Source organism: Acomys minous (assembly GCF_964271855.1).
Source record: "Acomys minous genome assembly, chromosome: 2".
Taxonomy (NCBI): Eukaryota; Metazoa; Chordata; class Mammalia; order Rodentia; family Muridae; genus Acomys; species Acomys minous.
In genome coordinates, this window is record NC_140484.1 from 131,581,696 (window position 1) to 131,602,316 (window position 20,621).

The window sequence follows — 20,621 nt, forward strand, 5'->3', positions numbered from 1 at the left end:
ATGTCACTGCACTTTCCTTTTCTCCCCACCCCCACCCCCCTTTACTTAAACCAACAAACAAAAAAAAAAGGCCACAAAATTAATTAGAGACTTCCCATCTGCCTTGGTTCCAAGTGTCTCAGGAGCCCTGTGGTTGGTTTTTTTCCTTTTTTCCTGGGAGGAATCATATTTCATAGACTGAGGCCACCGCCTCTTCCTACAGGTGGCACAGCATCTAGCCAAGGGCCCCTGGGACGCCAGGAAGCATTGTGCCCCAGCTGTGCCCTCCCTGTGGGTCTGGGTTGAGTCAGGTCTCAGCTACTACCAAGCCCAGTACCTGGTTGGGCTTGAAGTGTCTGCTGCAGGGCATCTCCTCCTGCGCCTGCCACAGTTCGCACCATTCGATTTTGGACTTTAGGCAAATGTTCTTTCCCAGGTTGCATGCTACCCCAAGCTTCAGCTGTTAGAATTTGTGAAAACGTTAAAGACGGTAGAACAACAAACCAACCTTACTTAGCCTTACTGTCAACGAGATGGAATTGTGACTGTTAACCTTCTGCTAGGAGTGTGTGCCTGTGTTTTGTGCCTATCGGTGGGCGTTGAATAGTGTATCAAGTAATAGGCCACTGTCTGAGGCCGGCCAGAAGTGGCAGAGAGTGAGGATTTGGGATGCTGTAGATGGTGTAGGAAGAGCTCCCAGCCCTGAGCACACTGCTGATGTGCTGAACACCTGGTTAAGAGAGAATTAGTCAGGTGTGCAGGTGGCACATAGCGTGCTTGTTCTGTTCCTGAGGTGTGCAGATGGGGTGTGTAGACGTGGCAGTAAGTGTGGCGATGGGCCCTCCAGCCCAGAGCTCTTGCTCTGCTCCACAGAGAGGCCAGTGTGCTGAGCACCTGGCCAGGGTCTGTGTGCTGGGCCCTGCAAAAGGGTTAGCAAGCACCTATGACTTCCAATGCTTAGAAACAGCTCTCAATGTACTCTGTATCGCAGTGTTGCGTATGTGGGGCCAAAGGCCCCTAGAGTTGTGTCGTTGGAATTAGGGAAGGTTATGAAAGGAATCCGCCCTCCTTACTTATGAGGGAACCCAAAACGTCCACCAGAAATGTCCAGTGAAATGTAGGTTGCTCCTGTCCTGGCAGTTCTTTTTTGCTCAGCGTTCTGAGTAGCTAGGATGGTGCACCCCAGCTTGCTTTCTCTCGTGGTGAGAGTGGTTCAGAGGGAAAAAGTCTGGTGGCTCCTTGGTCTCATCAGGTCCTTACAGTTTGGGAAGGCGGAGCTCCCAAGCGCCTGCTCAGTCTCACTCTGCAGACAGCGAAAGCTTTGTTTGCACCTTGTGGGGCTGGTTGAGACAAGTTTGTAAATGAACCTAGCGGTGCTGTACAAGCCTTCAGGTTTTTTTGTTTTGTTTTGGTTTGGTTTTTTTATTTTTATTTTTTAACAGAACAGACTAGAAATGGAGTCTACAGCATTACCTGACGCCGTCTGTCCCGTCTCAAGGCATGGACTGTGAGGGAGACATGGTAGAGAAAGGAGGAGACACAGGTCTCGCGTGTTTGTCCAGAAATGCCTAGAGCTCAGTACTGTTTCTGGCTACCTGTTAGCCAGCCCTACTGTTTACCAGACAGCTCTATCTAGCGCCCCAACCACAGCTGCCAGTGCACGTTCCTCTCAAGCCCCGGCATCAGTTGGATCGCTTGTTAGCCACGCTTTGATTTCCCCGTAGAGCAACTGTGTGTTTTGTAGATGGAGTAAGTTGGAGTTTACAGTGCACAGGGGATCCTTCGTTCAGTGTTCGTGTTCTGAATCCCTTATGCCAGGCACCGTGCCAGGCTGGTGGGCAGACAGGTCTCTCTAGCAGCCCGTGCAGACACGTGCAGTGAGGGAGCTGAGTTGGTATTGTGCCGCTGTAGTTTGCCGTAGCTTACCACAAGGGCCCACAGGGCTGTCGGGGCTGGATTTCCCCCCTGCCCTGCCTGAATCTTTAGATGCCCTGGACAATGCCCCTTTCAAGCTGTCAGAGTCCCCCTTCTATTTCACACACCCACCTACCAAAACTGTTTGCAGTTCACTTTGACTCTTGAATGTTTCACCTCACTAACAAGAAACTTCCTTTGATTTCTACTGTTTACAAACAAAACACAGCCGGTCTTGTTCTGTCTCCAAAACGTACTGGGCAAAACTGACTGTGGTTCCTCAAGCAGTGTTTGGCGTTGCCTTCCTGCAGGTGACCAAGCCTGCCCCTCTTGCTGTACATTTCCCTACTGTTCCCTCTTCAGCCCGGGCAAGAGGGCTAGAATGGAGACTTTTTTTTTTTTTTCTTAGCCTGCCTGTAAAACTGCCCCCAAGCTATGCCCAGGTTTCTGCTCTCTGCCCCAGCTCCCAGGTAGCACTAGAAGCTGCGTCACACTGAGGCAGAGAGGAAGTGTCTAATTACGGTTTTGTGGCCCGGGTTTTGTTGCATACCACAGATTGTCTTATGTATCCTGTAGTGCGCATTCCTTCTCTTGGTGCTATTTCATTCCCGCTGTTAGTAAAAGAATGACAAAAAAAAAAAAAATTCATGTATAGCCAATTGATTGTGACGTCTTGTGGTTCTGTGCTTGCTCAGAAAGCAAACCAACAGGTTTTTTTCCCCCACTTATAAATAAACGATTGAGACGAACACCACTTTCTTGATCGTATTTCCTTGATGAGGCCCAGCTGAGTAGGTAAAGGCACCAGCCTTTGGCAGCTGAACCTCTGAGTTTTCCCATAATGCAGCTTACCTCTTCTAGATTGCCCCTCAGGTACTAATTGCAAAGAGTCAGAGCTAAGTGCTGGGGAAGGCGGAGATGGCCCTGGAGACGCCCTGGCCCACAAGGTAGTGTAATGTTTTCATGCCATGTCGCTGGACCAGTGAACATGTGCCACTCACTGCCTCACAGGGTAAGAAGCTGCTGCCTCACTCTTCCCTTCCTGTGGCGAGCACAGCGTTGCTCCCGGCTTTTTCTTCTTTCAGGAGTGGCAGAGACGCCCTTCGATGGCTCATTTAATCCATGGTCATGTTACAGGTTGCACCCCTGGTTGGCTCACTGTGTCCTGCATGTGCCTGACGTGGAAATGAGAAAAGAGCCACGTGAGTGGCTCAGACAAGGACCCAGTGAGTCAGGGGAGTTGGCAGCTCGAGTGGAGAACAGAGTTTCCTGTGGGGATGGGGAAATAACTAAAAACTTCCTGTCAGAGGGCACTAAGGAGGGTGGCAGGATGTAGCTACGCTGGGCAGGTGGGGCAGGTGGGGCAGGTGTCAAGGCAAGGATTCATGGAGGGGAAGGGGTGGGCTCGGCGGAGAGCTCAGGGTGAGAACCGCATTGGCTCACTTTATTGTCCTTCTAGTAAAGCAGGAGACCAAAGGCTTTGCAAATCTCATGATTTCTCCAACATGTGTCGCTTGAATACTGTTGTGTGCCAGGCTCTGTGCTGGGCACTAGGGAAGCCAGGAGACTGAGACCATACCCGTGATCACAGCGGGCATGAAGGAGGACTCTGTTCTAGCTGGTTCCGTGGATGAGAAAGGACTCAGCAGATGGGTAGGTGTTGACCGGGCGAACAGAATGGAACACACCCAAGGCATGCCAAATGGAGGGATGTACCCAAGCAAAGGTGTGGAGGGGTCATGAACCTGCCGAGCTCAGGTTCTGGGGGTAGGCCCCTGGAGGGTGGGCTTGGCAAAGGCCAGAGAGTGTAGAGTTACGCGCTGGAAAGGCCTAGTGTACCATTACAGGTGGCTACTAACTGGGCTCCCTTCCACATACCCAGGATGCACTGGGCTCCCTTCCACATACCCAGGATGCACCCGTGTCCTGCATGCCTCCGTCTTCATGCTTCTTGCCTCATATGCCACAGCCACAGCCACAGGCCCTTTCTCTTTCTATCCCAGGAGCCCTAGGGTGGCGCCTCCATTCTGTTGCTGTTTGAGAATGCAGTGTCAAAAATCAATCTAGGGTGTTAATACTTTTTTTAAAAAAAAGATTTATTTATTACTTATACAGTACTCTGCTTGCATACCGGAAGAGGGCCCAGATCACATTATAGATGGTTGTGAACAAAGGTGCTTGCTGGGATTTGAACTCAGGACCTTTGGAAGAACAGACAGTGCTCTTAACCTCTGAGCCATCTCTCCAGCCCCTAGGGTGTTAATACTTTTAAGTCACTATATATATATAATATAGATAGATAGATAGATAGATAGATAGATATACATATACATATATATTTGTTTCCCAGATGAGTAGAAAACATTTCACCCACCTGTTACTTTTATATGAGGCAGGATTCACAAAAATTGCTCAATAAATAAAGATACAGATAGGTATTAGTACCTTTCCCCTCCATTAAGGGAAAAAGACTAAATAGGATTGGGAGACAGAACAGGAGAGAACAGAGGTGCAAATCGAGGCAAAAGAGAGAAAAGAGGAAGAAGAAATACACATCAGAGCACCAAGAATAAGCCCAGAAACAGAGGAGAGATGTTCTCAGAGCCAGACTCGGGGCAAGAACTGTCCAAGGGAGGAGGGAGGCAGGAGGGGGGTGGGGCACTGTGGCCAGCATCTCACAGAACCTGTGGGCCGCTGTAGCACCTCTCGGTGGTTTCCAGGGCCACTTACTGCTCAAATATGTTAGCAGCTCACATTGCAGGTATCCAAAGTTTCAGGATGCAACCTGCAGCAGACGCAGGTCTCTGCTCCCTAAACCCCGTCACCAGCACAGCCTGGGCAGTGGCTGGAACAGCTGAGGCCATGGAGACAGCAAAAACGGCCCTGTCCCGGAGCTCACGTCACAGTCAGGCAGGTACCTCAGATTCTCCCTCCACCACCTACAGGGCTCACAGTACCCACCCACCCCCACCCCCACCCAACACATAGGCCACATCCTACATTACACACAGCAGCTGGAGAGGCTAAACGCCTCAGGCATGCTCTTAGTGAGTCTGGCTGCGATGGAAAGTTGCCCTCAGACATTGTGGAGTTGGCATCTGGAAGCTGGGTCTTCACGGGCCTCTTTGAGTCCTTGTACCCTTCTCTGGACGAAGGGGCACCGATAGTCAGCTCAGGAGAACAGAGTGGAGCTGTGACACCAGGGTGCTAGGGACATGGACACTAGACAGGTTGTTTCAAGGACTGTGTGGTACTGGGACCGAGTGTGATGGCTTTCTCATTGATGGAAGAGAAGCAGAGAACTAGTTATCCAAGAGGCTGAATGAGGCCAACACTCCAAAAACTACTTTGAAAGAATTCCAGCCAACTGGATTCTTTGAGTCCGTGGACTGAATAATGTCTGAACAATTTATACCTCAGCTGTCTACAAAGCATCCTTTCTGTGAGCGCCATGATGCAGGCGTTTGCCCGGGTAACAGATGAGAAAGGGGAGGCCAGAGGGGAAGGCCTTGTCCAGCTTGGCCCAGCTTGAAAGACAGGCAGCTAAGGGCTGACTGGGATAAATCAGGTTCCAACTAAGTGAGACCCTTAAGGAAAATTACACCCAAGGCAGGCAAAATTACATGGTGGCTGGGCCATCGCAAGCCCTCCAGCGAGCTTGCCCAGTACTTTCTTGAGATATTGGGATCTGATGCAAACCAGGAGAAAATCAGGATTTGGACCAGGCCTTTCGCACATCTGTTACCAGCTGTGTGATGAAATCCAGAGGATTGTCCCCTTCCTAAGCAACACATTTGATATTGCAGATGTCATGATCAAACAGGCCGCTGCACACTAGAGGCCACTCCCTGGTGCTTTTTATTTCCAGCACTGGAGTTGAGCTGAAATGTCTATCTCTGTCCTCCTGGGAGTGGTCTAAGCCACTTGCCCACTAGGCATTATACTTAGCTATTTCAACAGATGGCCTCGGGCACCTTAGCTGGGGCCGAGGAAATTTTAAGTTCATGGAAAAGTAAATCATTGCCACTGTTGTGGGCTGCTGCTGCTGCTGGACGGCTCTTAAAGAGCCTTGCGAGTCTGACCATGTCATCTCCCCGCTTGAAACCATCGGCTCCGGCTCCCACGGCCTGCCTGCAGAAGCTTGCTCTCAGTCACTGCGCTGCCTCTCACCTCCATGCCTTCCCCACGCTGTCCCTCCTACCCAGAATGCCCTTCTCCTGCTTCTCACCTGGCTAACTCATCCTTCAAGACTCGGCTCAGGGGACCGCTCCAGGAAGCCTTGCCTGCATCTTCCAGGCTGGGTAAGATGTTCCCTGTGTGTATCTTCATCACCGAACTCATCACATGTCCTATGTCATCAGCTTACATGTGTGCCCCCATCTCGCACCCCCCATCCCATTGCTCCTCCAGGGGAACGGTCAGGTCCTTCTGACTTCTACTTCCTGGCCCAACGTCTCCTGAAGTATTCCTTGAGTGACTGCTGAGTGAGTGAATGGGTGAGTGACCTTAATCGCTGTGTGTCCCACATTCACCATGGTGCCTCCACAAGGCTTCTTCGTTCTGCCTGACAACCCCCCCCCCATGTGGTTGTGGCTGGGACTCACACGTCATGGCAACAACAAAGCAGAGGTCCAGCTGATTCTGTGATGGCCGGCCTCTGTTTGGACCAGCATCCCTTTGTACTTGATGTACTTACCTTTCCTAAGCAGACTTAAATTCAGAAAATCACAAGCTCTCAGATACAGAGTAATCTTTTCATTGTTGCTGGTTTTTTTTTTTTTTGTTTTGTTTGGTTTTGGTTTTGGTTTTGTTTTCTCAACAGGGTTTCTCTGTGTGAGTCCTGGAACTCACTCTATAAATCAGACTGGTCTCAGACTCAGAGATCCACCTGCTGGGGTGAAAGGTGCACGCTGACGCTGCCACCACCCAGCATAGAGTAATCTTAAGAGGTGGCCTCATCCCCTCTGCTCAGAGCAGAGCCCTTCTCTCTGGCTTAACAGAGAGGTCTTCTCCCTCCACTGCCCACGTGGTCTGCACCTGAGCCAGCAGCCCTGGTTTCAGATCCAAGCTCCACTGTGTGACCTTGGCTGAGTCTCAGAATTTCTTAAAGCCTCAAAGATAGCGCACTCCTAGTCTGTATAACCCTCTAAATGGCTGCGGGCGCCCAGATTCAGGAAGTGCCCGTTGAGCCTGCCAGGCATAGTGTGTTCTTGGAATCTGTTTGGTGCAGGAGCTTGAAGGTGGCAGCTGGGAAGAGTGCTGACAGCAAGGATGCCTTGGCTGTCACCTGTCCCTGTCCCTGTCCTTCTGTGAGTGGCTGATGGGGTGAGTGGAAGGTGGACTACCTGTGGCAATAGTTTAATTCCTGTTGCTTTGCTGGACATCTCCTCCCTCTCACCTCACTGAGTCGTAACAGTGCACCGGCTGCTGCCACTGGAGGGAGAGCCACTCCCTGTAGAGCAGGACTGAGATTCAGGCTCTCCAGAGGTGCCCTGCCCAACCCCACCCTCCATGACCTCGCTCCTCCCTTGGCACGTCTATAAATCACCTGCACAGACTCTAGTCTTGCAAATTACACGTTCTTTCACATTGGTCCTCTCTGGACACCCGGAAGCGACCTTGATTAATTGCTGAAGATCCTGTCCTCTGCTTGACGTGGTGGAGGGGAGGGGAGGACACAAAAAGATCGATTTGTCAGTTCCCTGGAGCACAGAGGCAGATGAGAGCTGAGCCATTTCCGTCTGGCCGCCTCGGTCCGGTGCACTGTGTTTTTATAGTGTCATTAGCAGAATTATCAGGTTCTTGGCAACCTATTCAGAGGATCGATCCTGCCCTTGACTTTGCCTTCTTGGAGTCAACACAACCAAAGATGCTTTTTATAATACTTCATATATATAACTGGGACTTTATTTCATTCTTAGAAGGGCGAATCTAGAAAAGATATTTAATGATTTTTTTAAAAATAAATAAGTAAACACACTTACAGGGCCACTTAAGCCATTTAGCCTTACTTGACTTCAGAAGCTCCTGCCCACGTGGAGAGCCCTGCCCCCCAGTCTTAGAGGAATCTAGGATCCAGAAATCTGCTCCGCCCCCACCCACCCCAACTCTGGTCTGGTTTTTGTAAGTTGCAGAGCTGGTCCCACCCACAGGGGGGAACGAACAAATGCTGATTTGGCTTTTGTCTTTTACATGACTTGATCTCATAATAAGGCTCTTTACAGATTAAAAAAACAAACAAACAAAAAACGAAGCTTGCTGATAAAGTCATGAAGTCAAACCAGCCTGTGAGTGTAAGCCTGAGTTTGTAGCCAGTGGTTAGTGTCACAGCTGGTTCTTGGTCCAGCCCTTGGATGCAGGCTAGGGTTCCCACTATCATAGAACGCCTGTGCCCTGCTGTCAGCAGCCCTCCCAGTCCCCTTCTCGGTGACTATAGTGACCTTCCACATGGAGGCCATGGATTCCCAGACCAATCGGGGAGGGGGAACACACTGACCTGGGAGTAAGCCTTGTGGATGCAGCATCTCTCTCCCCATACCTGTGATGCCAGCTGTTCTTCCATGTGTGAGTCACCATGAGTGGACTCTGCCTGGCTGGTGTCCCCTCTGCTACTGTGCTCAGGTAGGGCTTACAATGAGGACAGGGCTAGCCCGTAGGCCAGGGAGCTGCTATTTCCTGGAGCTATTTTCTCTGTAAGGGTGCGTTGCATGCTGGAGGTAAACTTGGCGATGGCAGGATCTGGTAGATCCAGGAATGACTGAGGAGAAAGGGCGTTGACCGGGCACTCCCTGAGGGTCTGTTCTAGGAGATGCATTTCTCGGGAGATACAGCTGGGGACTCAGAGCCTGAGACCTGCAGAAGTCATGTAAGGCAGCTAGGGCTAGTCATCGAGCAGCAGTGCAAGCCAAACCTGGTTTTGAGCTGTAGATGTATTTGAGTCTCTGGATTTCCAGACAGGGGCCAGCTCCTCCCTGGAGCTGTGACATTGCTTTTACTGTCTGTGCAACCCTAGGCAACTTTATACTTCCATTGTGACCCTCCTTTCCTCTTCTGGAAAGCACAAATGCAAACAATCCCTGTACATTTGAGAACCCAAAGCTCTACTTTATTGGAGGTTCTCTTAAACTTAAGATACCTGGGTTGAAGAGGACCGCAGATCCCGAGGCAGACAAAGCTAGGAGAATGTGCGCATGCTGTATATGTGGTTGTTCGAATTTGATCTTGTGTGAGTTAGTTTCTAGCTCCTCATTTAAGATGCCAACCTCTACTGTGTGCTAGTCCGTGCCACAGCTCCCTGGTCCCCAACTGTATTTAGTGGCCATATACTTAGAGGAAGGAAAGAAAGGAGCAGACGAGGGGAGGGAGGGAAGCAGCAAGCGTCATCTATGCCCCTAGAGGGTCCAGCCTAGAGACAGCTACAGCCTGGCTGGCGTCCGATGGGAGCGGCAGCTGTGGCTGCTGAGGGCAGAGTGGGAGCCAGAGATAGTTTCACTGAGTAGACGGCACAAGAACTGAGTCTTCACCCCTGAGGAGGGTCTCCTAGCCAGGCGGGCAAGGAGAGGAGGGAGGCCGGTGGGTAGAGGTACCTTTAGAGCTAAGGAGTTGTGTTCTGTTTGGAGACCGTGTCTGCAGCCTAGCTCTCAGTTCTGTTCTGGTTCCTGAGTGGTGGGAGTGTCTGAGACCTGTACCGGACAGTAGTCTGGAGGGTGAGGGCTGTGGGACATATGCTTACACAGCGAGGCTGGGACAAGGACACGAGTGCTGTGTCTTCTAGGACAGGCAATATGGTGATGGTCCTGGGAGGGTGGCACCCCAATGCCAAACACATGTTACTATCCAGGTCTGCCACTGAGATGCTAAGGAGTATGCTGTGACCATGGACCCATCCCGGGAGCCCTAAAGGCAGCTAGGGCATGGAAGATGCCAGTGAAGACCACGAGGCCTGATAGCCTCAGCTATCTTTAGTCTTTAGTCTGCCTGTGGGGCTGTGCTTTCACAGAGCAGAGAGGGAGGGTCCCAAGCAAAGTGATGTCTTTGGTCCTAGAGAGAACGTTGAATCTGTTTGAAGAGACACAGGCCAATCAGAGACAGGGCCAGGTAAGCCTGGTATGGCTCCTGTTTACTGGTGGTACCTCATGTTGTGAGCGTGTTCACTAGTGTATCTGGGGCTGCTCTAGCCACAGCCTGGATCTCACTTCTGTGCTCCTGGCACAGGGCCTAATAGAGTAGACACTCAATAGGATTTGCCCAAGGAGTGGATAAAAGAGAAAAAAAAAAGTCAGAGAACAAAGAGAAAAGGCCACACCCCAGCTGCTATTGTCCTACCATGTCTGCCAGACACTCTGCTAGATACGTTGAAATGAAGATGGACAAAACATGGCCCACAGTGTAATGGGAGAGGCAGACAATTGCCTAAAAATTATGATTACCAGAGAGAGGGAGAGGGAGAGGTAGAGGGAGAGGGAGGAGCACGTCTCATCTCCATAGACCCTTTCTAAGAATAGTGAGCTGTCCAAAGACGGTTTCCTTGGCAATGCCCCTTGGGTGCTATATTTTCCCATCTCTGAGTTAGGAACTATTACACCCAGGAAACATGAACATGTTTGGGGACCCTGGAGGCAGGTAGACAGTGAAGGGACAAAGCTATGACGTCAGCCTGTCTACTGCCCACCGACTCTTGGGTGCTGCGGCATGGCTGACCTGGTCCCCACTCCTCAAGCTCTTTGCTCCAACTGCATACCCGAGTTTACCCACTAACCAGGGTACCGAAATGGTCATGTTTTTGACCCCAGCTTGTTGTCCATCAGGGGGACTGCTTGCCCACCCTCACCAGGTGATGGAGTGTCTTTAGAGCCCAGCTCTTCAGATCTTGAGCCTCCCACTTTCCTAACTGAAAGTTTGTTTCTTTTTTCTTTCTTTCTTTCTTTTTTTGGGTTTTTTTTTTGTTTTGTTTTGTTTTGTTTTGTTTTGGTTTGGTTTTTCAAGACAAGGTTTCTCTGTGTAGCCTTGGCTGTCTTAGACTCGCTTTGTAGACCAGGCTGGCCTTGAACTCACAGCAATCCGCCAGCCTCTGCTACCGAGTGCTGGGATTACAGGTGTACACCACCATGCTCAACTGCAAGTGTAGGGCTGACACAGCCTGGTACACAGCTTTTGAGAATTAATGATGATTTCTTTCTCTCCGCCGCCCCCACCCCCACCCCTGCCCGGGCTTTTCCAAGCACACTGCCCCATCTCTGCTCCATTGGGAGGAAATCTAGGGAGAAAGAAGGTTAAGCTTAGTGGGTAAGGGAGACCAGTGGCAGCCAGTGCAGTTCCTTATCCAGCTAGTCTAGGGCAAGACTGGGTAGTCTGACTTCTAGATTGTTTTTTGTTTGTTTGTTTTGTGTGTGTGTGTCAGAGAAAGAGATTGTTATTTATTTTGTTTAGTGGGTTTTTGTTTGTTTTAGAGCCAAGATTTTACTGTGAGACCCAAGCTGGCCTTCAACTTACTAGGTAGCCTCAGATAGTTTTGAACTCACAGCAATCCTCCTGCCTCAACCATCCAAGTACTGGGATTACAGGCACACATCACCACACCCACTTCCACTTCCATATTCTGGGAGAACGGATCCAGTGTCACTGTTCTCTGAAGGTGCTGACTGTCTCCATGGAAACAAGAGGCATCTCATGAAGCATCTGAGACTCCATGTCTCATGCATCCTTGAAACGCTAGTTTGAAATAGGAGGGCCCAACACAAATTCTTGTTTCTTGTTCTTCCATTTGCTGGACAAACACTCAGCCTTATAGTTTGACCCCGTCCCTGAGCGAGATACTACTTAAGGTGCAGATGATACAATTATCAACAAAACAGGCCTGGACCCTGCCCTCCGAACATATCCTAGATAGCATAGGAAATAGCATGGGACACATGCGCAGGGAGGGGTGAGGAGGGGGGGCGGCTGTCCTGCTTCCTGGCAGACCTTGCTCCCTATTCCCAATGCAGAGAAGTCCCTGGAGGGTTGGAAGCAGGGAAGGGGTGGGATCAGGCCTGCTTTCCTAAAGAGTCTCATCTTATTATGGAGCATACACTGGAGGACAAGGCAGGGGGGACTATGTTAGTGCTTGGGACGTGCTCTCGTGGCAGGGGGGAGGGTGTAGAGAGGAGCTGTGATGGATGGGAGCTGATGGGAAGACAGAGGAGTCTGAGGAGGAAGAGGACACCAGGGTTGACTGTGGCTGGGGCCATGCGCAAAGGTGAGCGAGGGATCAGGGATCAGTAGCTATAAATCTTTCCACTTGGCCCTCTTCATTCTAGGTCCTGTGCTGGGTGTTGGATCTTCTTCAGGCAGGGCACATGGTGCCACCTTCAGGCCACTGAGGGTCTAATGGGAAATATCTGAGTGAGAGAGTGGGCTGACAAGCTGTGTGCACGAGAGATGTGAACAAAGACGTTGTGAGGGAGTTTAGGCCACCCAGCCAAGTCCTCAGGGACAGACTGGGAAGAGCATGTGGGGAGGTTGGCCCAGGAAGCAGAAACCACAGACACAGATAGCATCCTGGGGGCTCTAATCAGAATGTGAGGACAAGACAAGGACAAAGGTCACAGGAAGCCCCCTCCCTTTCTCCAGGGATCCATGGGAGTTGTAGTTCCATTACTACAATTACCCAGGGCTGGGTGTGTCTGTGTCATAAACCCAAACACTCACAAATACAGTTCACTTCCCCCATAGTGATCCTCTGTTTCTCTGCCATAACAGTCCCTGATAACCGGTATCCCCATTTTACAGGTGAGGAAACCGAGGCCCATGTGGTTCAGTAATTGTCCGAGACCTCTCAGGCAATAAACATCACAGAAGGGAAGATCAGGCCAGCCTGTCTGTCTCACTTCCTGAGGTTTGCGCTGTGGGGCCCCCAGGCCGGGAGGTAGAAGGACCCTGTCATGGAAGATGTGAAGCTGGCCCAGGGCAGCAGTTTCAGTACCCAAGAGGAAGAGCCACCCCGTGGCCAGAGGGACTGAACCCACACACTTTGCTGGCCCATCACCTCCCCAGCTCCCAGTGGAGGGGCCCTTCCCAGTGTTCCATGCACACAGCACTGTGAGTGTAACCTCAGCTACCCATGAGGTGGTGGGCACATGCCACAGAGGAAAGCTAGCAGAGATGGCAGAGCCATGTGGCGACTGTCTAGAGATAGTGAGAGTTCACAATATCCGTGAGGGCAGTTCTGCTCATGGGGAAACTCTGTCAAAATCAACCTGATTTTCAAAATCAATGCCTAATTTATAAAAGTAAGAAAGCCAAATATCCACCTAAAGGTAACAGTCTCTTTCTTTCTTTTTTATTTTTTTTTATTTTTGGTTTTTTTGAGACAGGGTTTCTCTGTGTAATAGCCCTAGCCGTCCTGGACTCCCTTTGTAGACCAGGCTGGCCTCGAACTCACAGCGATCCACCTGCCTCTGCCTCCCAAGTGCTGGGATTAAAGGTGTGCGCCACCACACCCAACTGGTAACTAACAGTCTCTTTCTAAGAAAGATTTATGTCTCAATTCTTCCAAATAATTCAAACTAAATCATAAATAATTTAAGTTAAGCACAAGAATCCGGCAGCTAGGAGGGTTATAAATGTTCCATCGCTGTTTACGAACTTTGTAAAACCATCTCAGGTTCTTTAACTTTAAATGTCTCCTTTACTAGACAGCAGCTGGCTTAGAAACAGTGTGCTGCTGGTCAGGCCAGGGCCAAGCCAGACACTTCTCTTCCTGCAGAGGCCTGTAGACACACTGGGACATACGTATCTCTCATCAACATCAACAGCAGGCGTGGCAGCCTCTCCACAATGCTGAAACACTTGGTTTCATTTTTTATTTTTAATTATTTGAGACAGCGTTTCACAGTGTAGTCCTGATTGTCCTGGAATTCAACCTAACTGGCCCCAGACTTACAGAGATCTGCCTGCCTCTGCCTCCCAAGCACTGGGATTAAGGGTATGTGCTGGCACACCTGGTATATTTGTATATTCTTGAATGCCACTTACCAGAAGTGTTAAGGTTAAGCCAGGTGTGGTGGCACACATCCTTAATGCCAGCACTCAGGAGGCAGAGGCAGGTGCACTGCTGTGAGTTCGAGGCCAGCCCAGTCTATGAAGTGGGTCCAGGACAGCCAAGGCTACACAGAGAAACCCTGTCTTGAAAAACAAAAACAAAACAACAAAAAAAGATTTATTTAATACTTATATAGTATTCCTCCTGCATGTATGCCTATAGGCCAGAAGAGGGCACCAGATCCCATTATAGATGGCTGTGAGCCACCATGTAGTTGCTGAGAATTGAACTCATGACCTTTGGGAGAACAGCCAGGGCTCTTAACCTCTGAGCCATCGCCCCAGCCCCTAGCTTCCAACTTTTAATGTAGTTGAGGATAACCGTGACCCTTGGTCCTCCTGCCACCTCCTCCTCCCGTGGAGGCCTGGGCCTCCATGTTTGGTCTGTGTGCTGCTGGGGTGAAACCCAGGAGTTGTACATGCCAGGCAAGCACCTATCATCTGAATAACAACCCTAGCTCCCCTGCAGAATTTTCAAAAATTATCTCTTCATGTCCTGATTGTATTTGCCAAAAAAAAAAAAAAAAGCATAAGAAAAAAATGAAATAATTTATAAACCTAACCTAGCTATTTCATCACATGTTTTATATTGGAGTTACAAAGCTAAATTAGATAGTCTTATCACCAAACTACCTTGATGTTTTGAATTAAATCTACACAGACTTTTCCTAAAGCTGAGAGAGACAGACAGAGACAAAGACAGAGACAGACAGACAGGCCTGTTTTAGGTTTATTTAACTCATTCTAATCTTTTTAAATATGGTATGTGTGTGTGTACCTGTGTGTGCGCATGCGTGCGTGCGTGCGTGTGTGTGCTGCATGCATGCAGGAGTCTACTGAAGTCAGAAGAGGTTCCAGATGCCCTGAAACTGGAGTTACAGTTGGGAGCCACCCTGTGGGTGCTGGGAACCAAACTCAGGTCCTCTGAAAGAGCAGCCCAGTGCTCTTCACCACTGAACCACCCCTCCATCCCTCTCTTTTAATGTTGTAAAATGTTTTAATTGCATTTACTTATGTGGATGCGCACATGTATTTATATGGACACATGCATGCCACAGCACACATGTGTTGGTCAGAAGACAACTTGTGGAAGTTGGTTCTTCCCTTCTGACATGTGGGCTCTTCAGAATGAACCCACATATGAGTGTCAAGCTTGGAGGACCCTCGTTTCTAGTCTTCCTAAAGCTTATCATTAGACAGATTTAACTACTAAGGTTAAAAAAAAAAGTTAGCTGGCAAATCAATATGGGGTTAGATCTGTATTGACCGAACATGGCTGAGAGTGTTCAGTAGGCTTAGAGACAAGGCTGAACTGAGCAATGCCACTCTTGAGTGGCAACTTTCAGCCTGGCCTATAAGGAAGCTGTGTGCACTGCAGACCAGACATCCCCAGGATGGCCAGGTCGGGACACATGTACAGATCCCAACCCAGGCTCAAGGGCTGCCCTTGGTTATGAACTCTGCGTCAGCAGAGGGCGCCAGTGGCCTGTCGGTGGGATAGGGGCTGTAGCTAGGTCGCTGAGATGAAGTTTGGCTCTATGCTCTTCGCATTTCCTCAGCTTTGTTAAGATCATACCCAAGTTACCCAGAGATCTGAGAGGATAAATCTAACAGATTCCCTGCTTGCGTCTAAGTTCAGCTTTTACTTTCCCTCTTTGACCACAACCCGGAAGTGGAGGGGTGTTAGTGCCATATTTGGATTCTGCCTGCCTTGCCTGGCTCTCTCCTCACACTTTTAGCCTCTATTGTGACAGCCTGGCCAGGACAGATGCCTAACTGTCACTGAGCCAGAAGGCTCCCTGGCCTTCTCTTGCCACTATGTCTTCATTGACAGCAGAGGGGACAGTATAGACAGGCTGCTTGCATCACACTGTGCAACCTGCTAAGAGACGGTGATTCCCAGTGTAACTTGAGATGTTACACACTCAGCAAACTTTTAATCTCAGGACTTGGGAGGCAGAGGCAGGCAGATCTTTGTGAGGTCAGCCTGGTGTACAGAGCGGGTTCCAGGACAGTCAAGGCAACCCAGAGAAACCCTGTCTCAAAAAAAAAAAAAATCAGTAAAGAGTATCTAGATCAAGTGGGGTCTGCAGAATAAAAATAGCCCAAATGTGTGGATAGTTAAATAGTCATATTACCGCCTAATGCTGACCATGGTGCAAAATGCTCTGTGCCCCTGCCTCCCAATCATATATTTCTGAGTTGATAACACAGATGACAAGCCTGAGGCCTAGAGAATTAAACCATAGTAAGCCAAGAAACTGTCCTGAGGTGGGCACGGGCTAGAAAAATACTAAAGATTAGAGTCCTTACCTAGTTCAATTCTTAGCACTCCACTAAAAACAAACAAACAAACAAAACAAGCAAACAGCATGATGGCAGCACCCATGTTCCTAAACATCCTGGTGGTGGAGGCAAGAGGCAGAAGTTCAAAGTCATCCTCAGCTATGTAACCAGTCCAAGGCCAGCCTAGACTACAAGACAGCTTGTCTCCAAAGAAAGGAAAAGAAAAAAGAAAAGATTGAAAGAAAAAAGAAAGCTGGGCTTGGTGGTGCACGCCTTTAATCCCAGCACTCGGGAGGCAGAGGCAGGCAGATCTCTATGAGTTCAAGGCCAGCCTGGTCTACAAAGTGAGTCCAGGACAGCCAAGGCTACACAGAGAAACCATGTCTTGGCGGGGGGTGGAGGGGTGGAGGGGGGGTGGGGGGGTAGTGGTCTCAGTAGAGAGTGGTGGCGCACACCTTTAATCCCAGCACTCCGGAGGCAAAGGCAGGCATATCACTGTGAGTTCAAGGCCAGCCTAGTCTACAAAGCGAGTCCAGGATGGCCAAGATAACATAGAGAAACCCTGTCTCGAAAAACCAAAATAAAGGAAAGAAAGAAAGAAAGAGAGAAAGAGAAAGAAAAGGGAGAACATAAAATAAAAGACGCAGGCAAAACACTCCTCTAAAAGCCTGACTAGGGGCCAGGAGAGCTGACTCAGCAGTTAGAAACAGGTGTTGCTCTTCCAGAGGATCCCGATTAGATTCTCAGCTAGACCTGCCATCTGGAGCTCCGGTTACAGAGGATCTGTGACGCCCTCTTCTGGCCTCCTCGGACATGGCACACAGATGGTACATAGACATACACACAGGCAAAACACACCACACACACATGTGCACGCACACACACATACACACAGACAGAAAGACAGATAGCGCCTGTAAGGGTCTGTTAAAATGCTAACAGATTTTGTTGTTATGAAGTATAAGTGAATAACACCAAGAAGTTTCCTGCTGTGAGCCAGGCCCTCTGAGGGAAGATGTGCAGGCCCCAGAAACAGAAAGATCTAGGATTCATTTCTTGCCAATACATTACCTTTCCATCACTTGCCCTCTCCAAACCTCAGCTTCTGGCTCCAACAAGCGGGGTGGTAAAAACCCTTCCTGTGTGTCTCACAGCCATGTTTTTCACAGGGCTTCTGTGTTGCTCACATGTAGAAAGAAATGATATGGAAAGAGGAATGCGCCTAGGTGTGCGAGGGTTTGTGACACTTGAGTGGCAACTTCCAGCCTGGCTTACAGGGAAGAGGTGTCCACTGTAGACCGGTGGGCTCCAGAGTGGCTAGGTGTGAGTTGGCAATGTTTGCCCTCAGGTGGCAGTGTGTGCGCATGCTCTCTGCAATAAGGGTGGACAGAGGGACAGGTCGCTAGCTGCAGTTAGCAAGTATCCCATGTGGGCTCTAGGGAGGGGCTTGGCACTTGGATTTGAGAAATCAACCCAAAAGTCTTGGAGCAAGGGAGCACAAGAGTGTGAGGAGAGAGTGGGCCTGGGAATAGAGAAAGAGGTCGAGGGTCTGAACGGGGAACCCCAGATAATTGTCTACCAAAGGCTGGGGGGTGGGGGTGGTGAAGCAGTCAGGCAATAGGGGGTACACTGTATGCAAAGAATTAAAGAGCAGTCATGTTTTAAATTTTCACTTATGATGGTGGTGGTGATGTGATGTGTGGACCATTCTATACGTGAGTGATGGAATAATTTTCCTCTTTAGCAGTGGTTCTCAACTGTCCTAATGCTGTGACCCTTTAATACAGTCACCTCCTGTTATGGTGACACCCCCCCCCACAACCATAAAATTATTTTTTATTGCTACTTCACAACCATACTTTTGCTATTGTTATAAACTGTAGTGTAAATATCCGATATGCGAGATAGCTGCTGTGTGAACCCCCATAGGGGTTGCGCCCCACAGGTTGAAAGCTGCTCTTGAGTTTGTGTGAGGGCGTGAGAAGGCTATTCCTACTGCTCCTTTTCTGATATGCCATAGACCCCTTGTTCTTGCTGGTAGCCACCCCTTGATAGAGTCAGGGAAGGAAAAGAACCTTGGAAGGGCCTAGAAAAACAACAGAGAGGTTGGGTCTCTGGGAGCGTTGAGGAGATAGTAAGACAGGGATCCAAGTGAAGAAGCAGGACTGAACTGGGCTGGGTGGGCTGCTGGGGTGCCCACTGGATGCTTCAAGTCCAGAAACGTTACTGCTGCTGTCTCCCAGGCACCACGCCCTTTGCCGCTTGCAAGTTATAATCAATTGGCAAACACTGAATGACCGATTCCCTAGGCTGTCCTGTCCCACCCTCCATTCCCTACGGGATGCAGAAATTTGATTTCCTCTTAGTTCTTCCACTAAGAGCTACCCTGCCCAGGCCCCATGAGGCCAAATCTCATCAGGCAATCTGTGTTCTGCCCTCTCCCTGGCCAATACTTAACCCTCGGTGACCACCTCTCTCTCCTTTGCAGGAGTCGGGTCCAACCCACCAGTGACGCACATAAGAATCAAAGTCCTGTAGCCAAAGAGCCACACAAGGATCAAGGTCCTGTGGCCCCAGGCCTTCCGAAAGGCCAAGGTCCTGTGGTCCAAGAGCCTCTGAAGGATCAAGGCCCCATGGTGTCAGGACTGCCAAAGGATCAAGTCCCTTCAGTCACAGGATCCATAAAAGGTCAAAGCCCTACAGCCCCGGGCCTTCCAAAGGATCACGGTGCTGTGCTCTCAGGGCCTATGAAGGATCCGGGTCCAATGGCCCCAGTTCCAGCCAAGGATCAAGGTCACGTGGTGTCTGAGCCGTTAAAGAGTAAAGATCCTATCCTCTTAGCACCAGCCAAAGCCCAAAGCCCTCTGTTGCCAGAGCCTCTGAAGAATCAGAGTCCTGTGGTTCCAGCAAGAGCTAAGGATCAAAGCTCCCCAGCACCAGCACCTCCGAAGGACCCAGGTCCCGTGAACCCCGAGCCTGGGAAAGATGGAGCCCCTGTGGTCCCGGAGCGTAGGAATGACCAGAATGCCCCAGTCATGGCACCTTTGAAGAACGAGGCTCCTGTGGTCTCTGAGTCTGTGAAGAATCAAGGCTTAGCTCACCTAGAGCCAGTCAAAGAAATAAGTACAGATACAGCGGTCCCCAGGCATCTGAAGGGACATGATTCTGTGTTTGGAACACCTTTAAAGGACCAAGGTCCCATGGTCCCTGAGCCAGTAAAGAGCCAAGACCCCATTATCCTAGCACTAGCCAAGGATCCCATGGTCCCAGAGCCTCCAAAGAATCAAAGCCCTGTGGTCCTTGGGCCTGTAAAAAATCAAGACCCCATAACCCCAGTACCTCTGAAGGGTCAGGATCCCCTGGTGCCAGCCCCAACAAAGGACCTCGGTCCTACAGCCCCTGACCCTCTGAAGGCTCAAGGTCCCAGAGGCCCTCAACTGCCCACAGTCTCACCTTCACCCCCAGTCATGATCCCAACGGTTCCCCATACGGAATACATTGAGGGATCCCCTTGATTCCCCTGAAGTGTCGTGAAGGAGCTGGCAGCGCAAGTCCCCCCCTCCTGGGGAGGCAAAGACACATTTAATCTGCATGAAATTGTGCTGTATAGTCTTGCTGGAATCTAATAAAACCGGTCCCTCTGGCTCAGAATTGCCTCTGACTCTGTGGTGTGGGAATGTGTGTGCATGTATGTATGTGCTGGGCAGTGCTACAGGCCTGTAGTCCCAGCTACCCAAGAGGCTGAAATAGGAGGAGGCCTTGAGCCCAGGGGCTAAAATTCAGCCTAGGCTACTAGTGAGGTGTTTTGTTTTGTTTTAAAGATTTATTATTCTGTATACAGTGCCCTGCCCGCATGTACACCTGCAGGCCAGAAGAGGGCATCAGATCACATAGATGGCTGTGAGCCACCATGTGGTTGCTGGCAATTGAATTCAGGACCTTTGGAGAAACAGTCAGTGTCCTTAACCTCTGAGCCATCTCTCCAGCCCCCCCCCCCCCCATTAGTGAGTTTTATCTGTGTAGCCCAGGCTGGCCTTGAACTCAGGATCCTCTGGCCCTGCCTTCTAAGTATTTGAATTGCAGACATGCATGTGCTACTGTGCCCAAGCAAAATAATTTTTAAAATAAATTTAAATTTCTAAATGTTCCAAGTTCCCTGCCCATTCACATATGCAGCAGACTTTTCCCTCACCCATGTGATCTGTGGAGAAGTGGGGTCACCGCTGTAAGGACTCTCAATTGACTTTTGTCGATATATAGGCTGGGGGGCGGGGAATAGGGGAGCTTATTTGTTGTTTGTGTGTCTGATTGTTTTGAGACAGGCTCTCTGTAGCTTTGGGGGCATCTTCTGCCTTGGCTTC

General features: G+C 49.9%; 1 protein-coding gene and 1 long non-coding RNA gene across 2 annotated transcripts in view; both read left to right on the forward strand.

Moving 5' to 3' along the window:
• MAP6 (microtubule associated protein 6) overlaps positions 1–19,911 on the forward strand; it is a 78,393-nt gene extending 58,482 nt beyond the window's left edge. Inside the window, exon 4 of the mRNA XM_084773984.1 lies at positions 18,749–19,911. Within this exon, the coding sequence (XP_084630110.1) occupies positions 18,749–19,775 (1,027 nt within the window). The 3' untranslated portion in view covers positions 19,776–19,911. The remainder of the gene's footprint in view (positions 1–18,748) is intronic.
• LOC311593023 lies at positions 5–12,677 on the forward strand. Its single transcript, XR_014777571.1, has 3 exons — positions 5–3,119; positions 3,353–3,546; positions 12,664–12,677. It is a non-coding gene; the product is annotated as an uncharacterized lncRNA (long non-coding RNA).
• Positions 19,912–20,621: the final 710 nt, after the last annotated feature.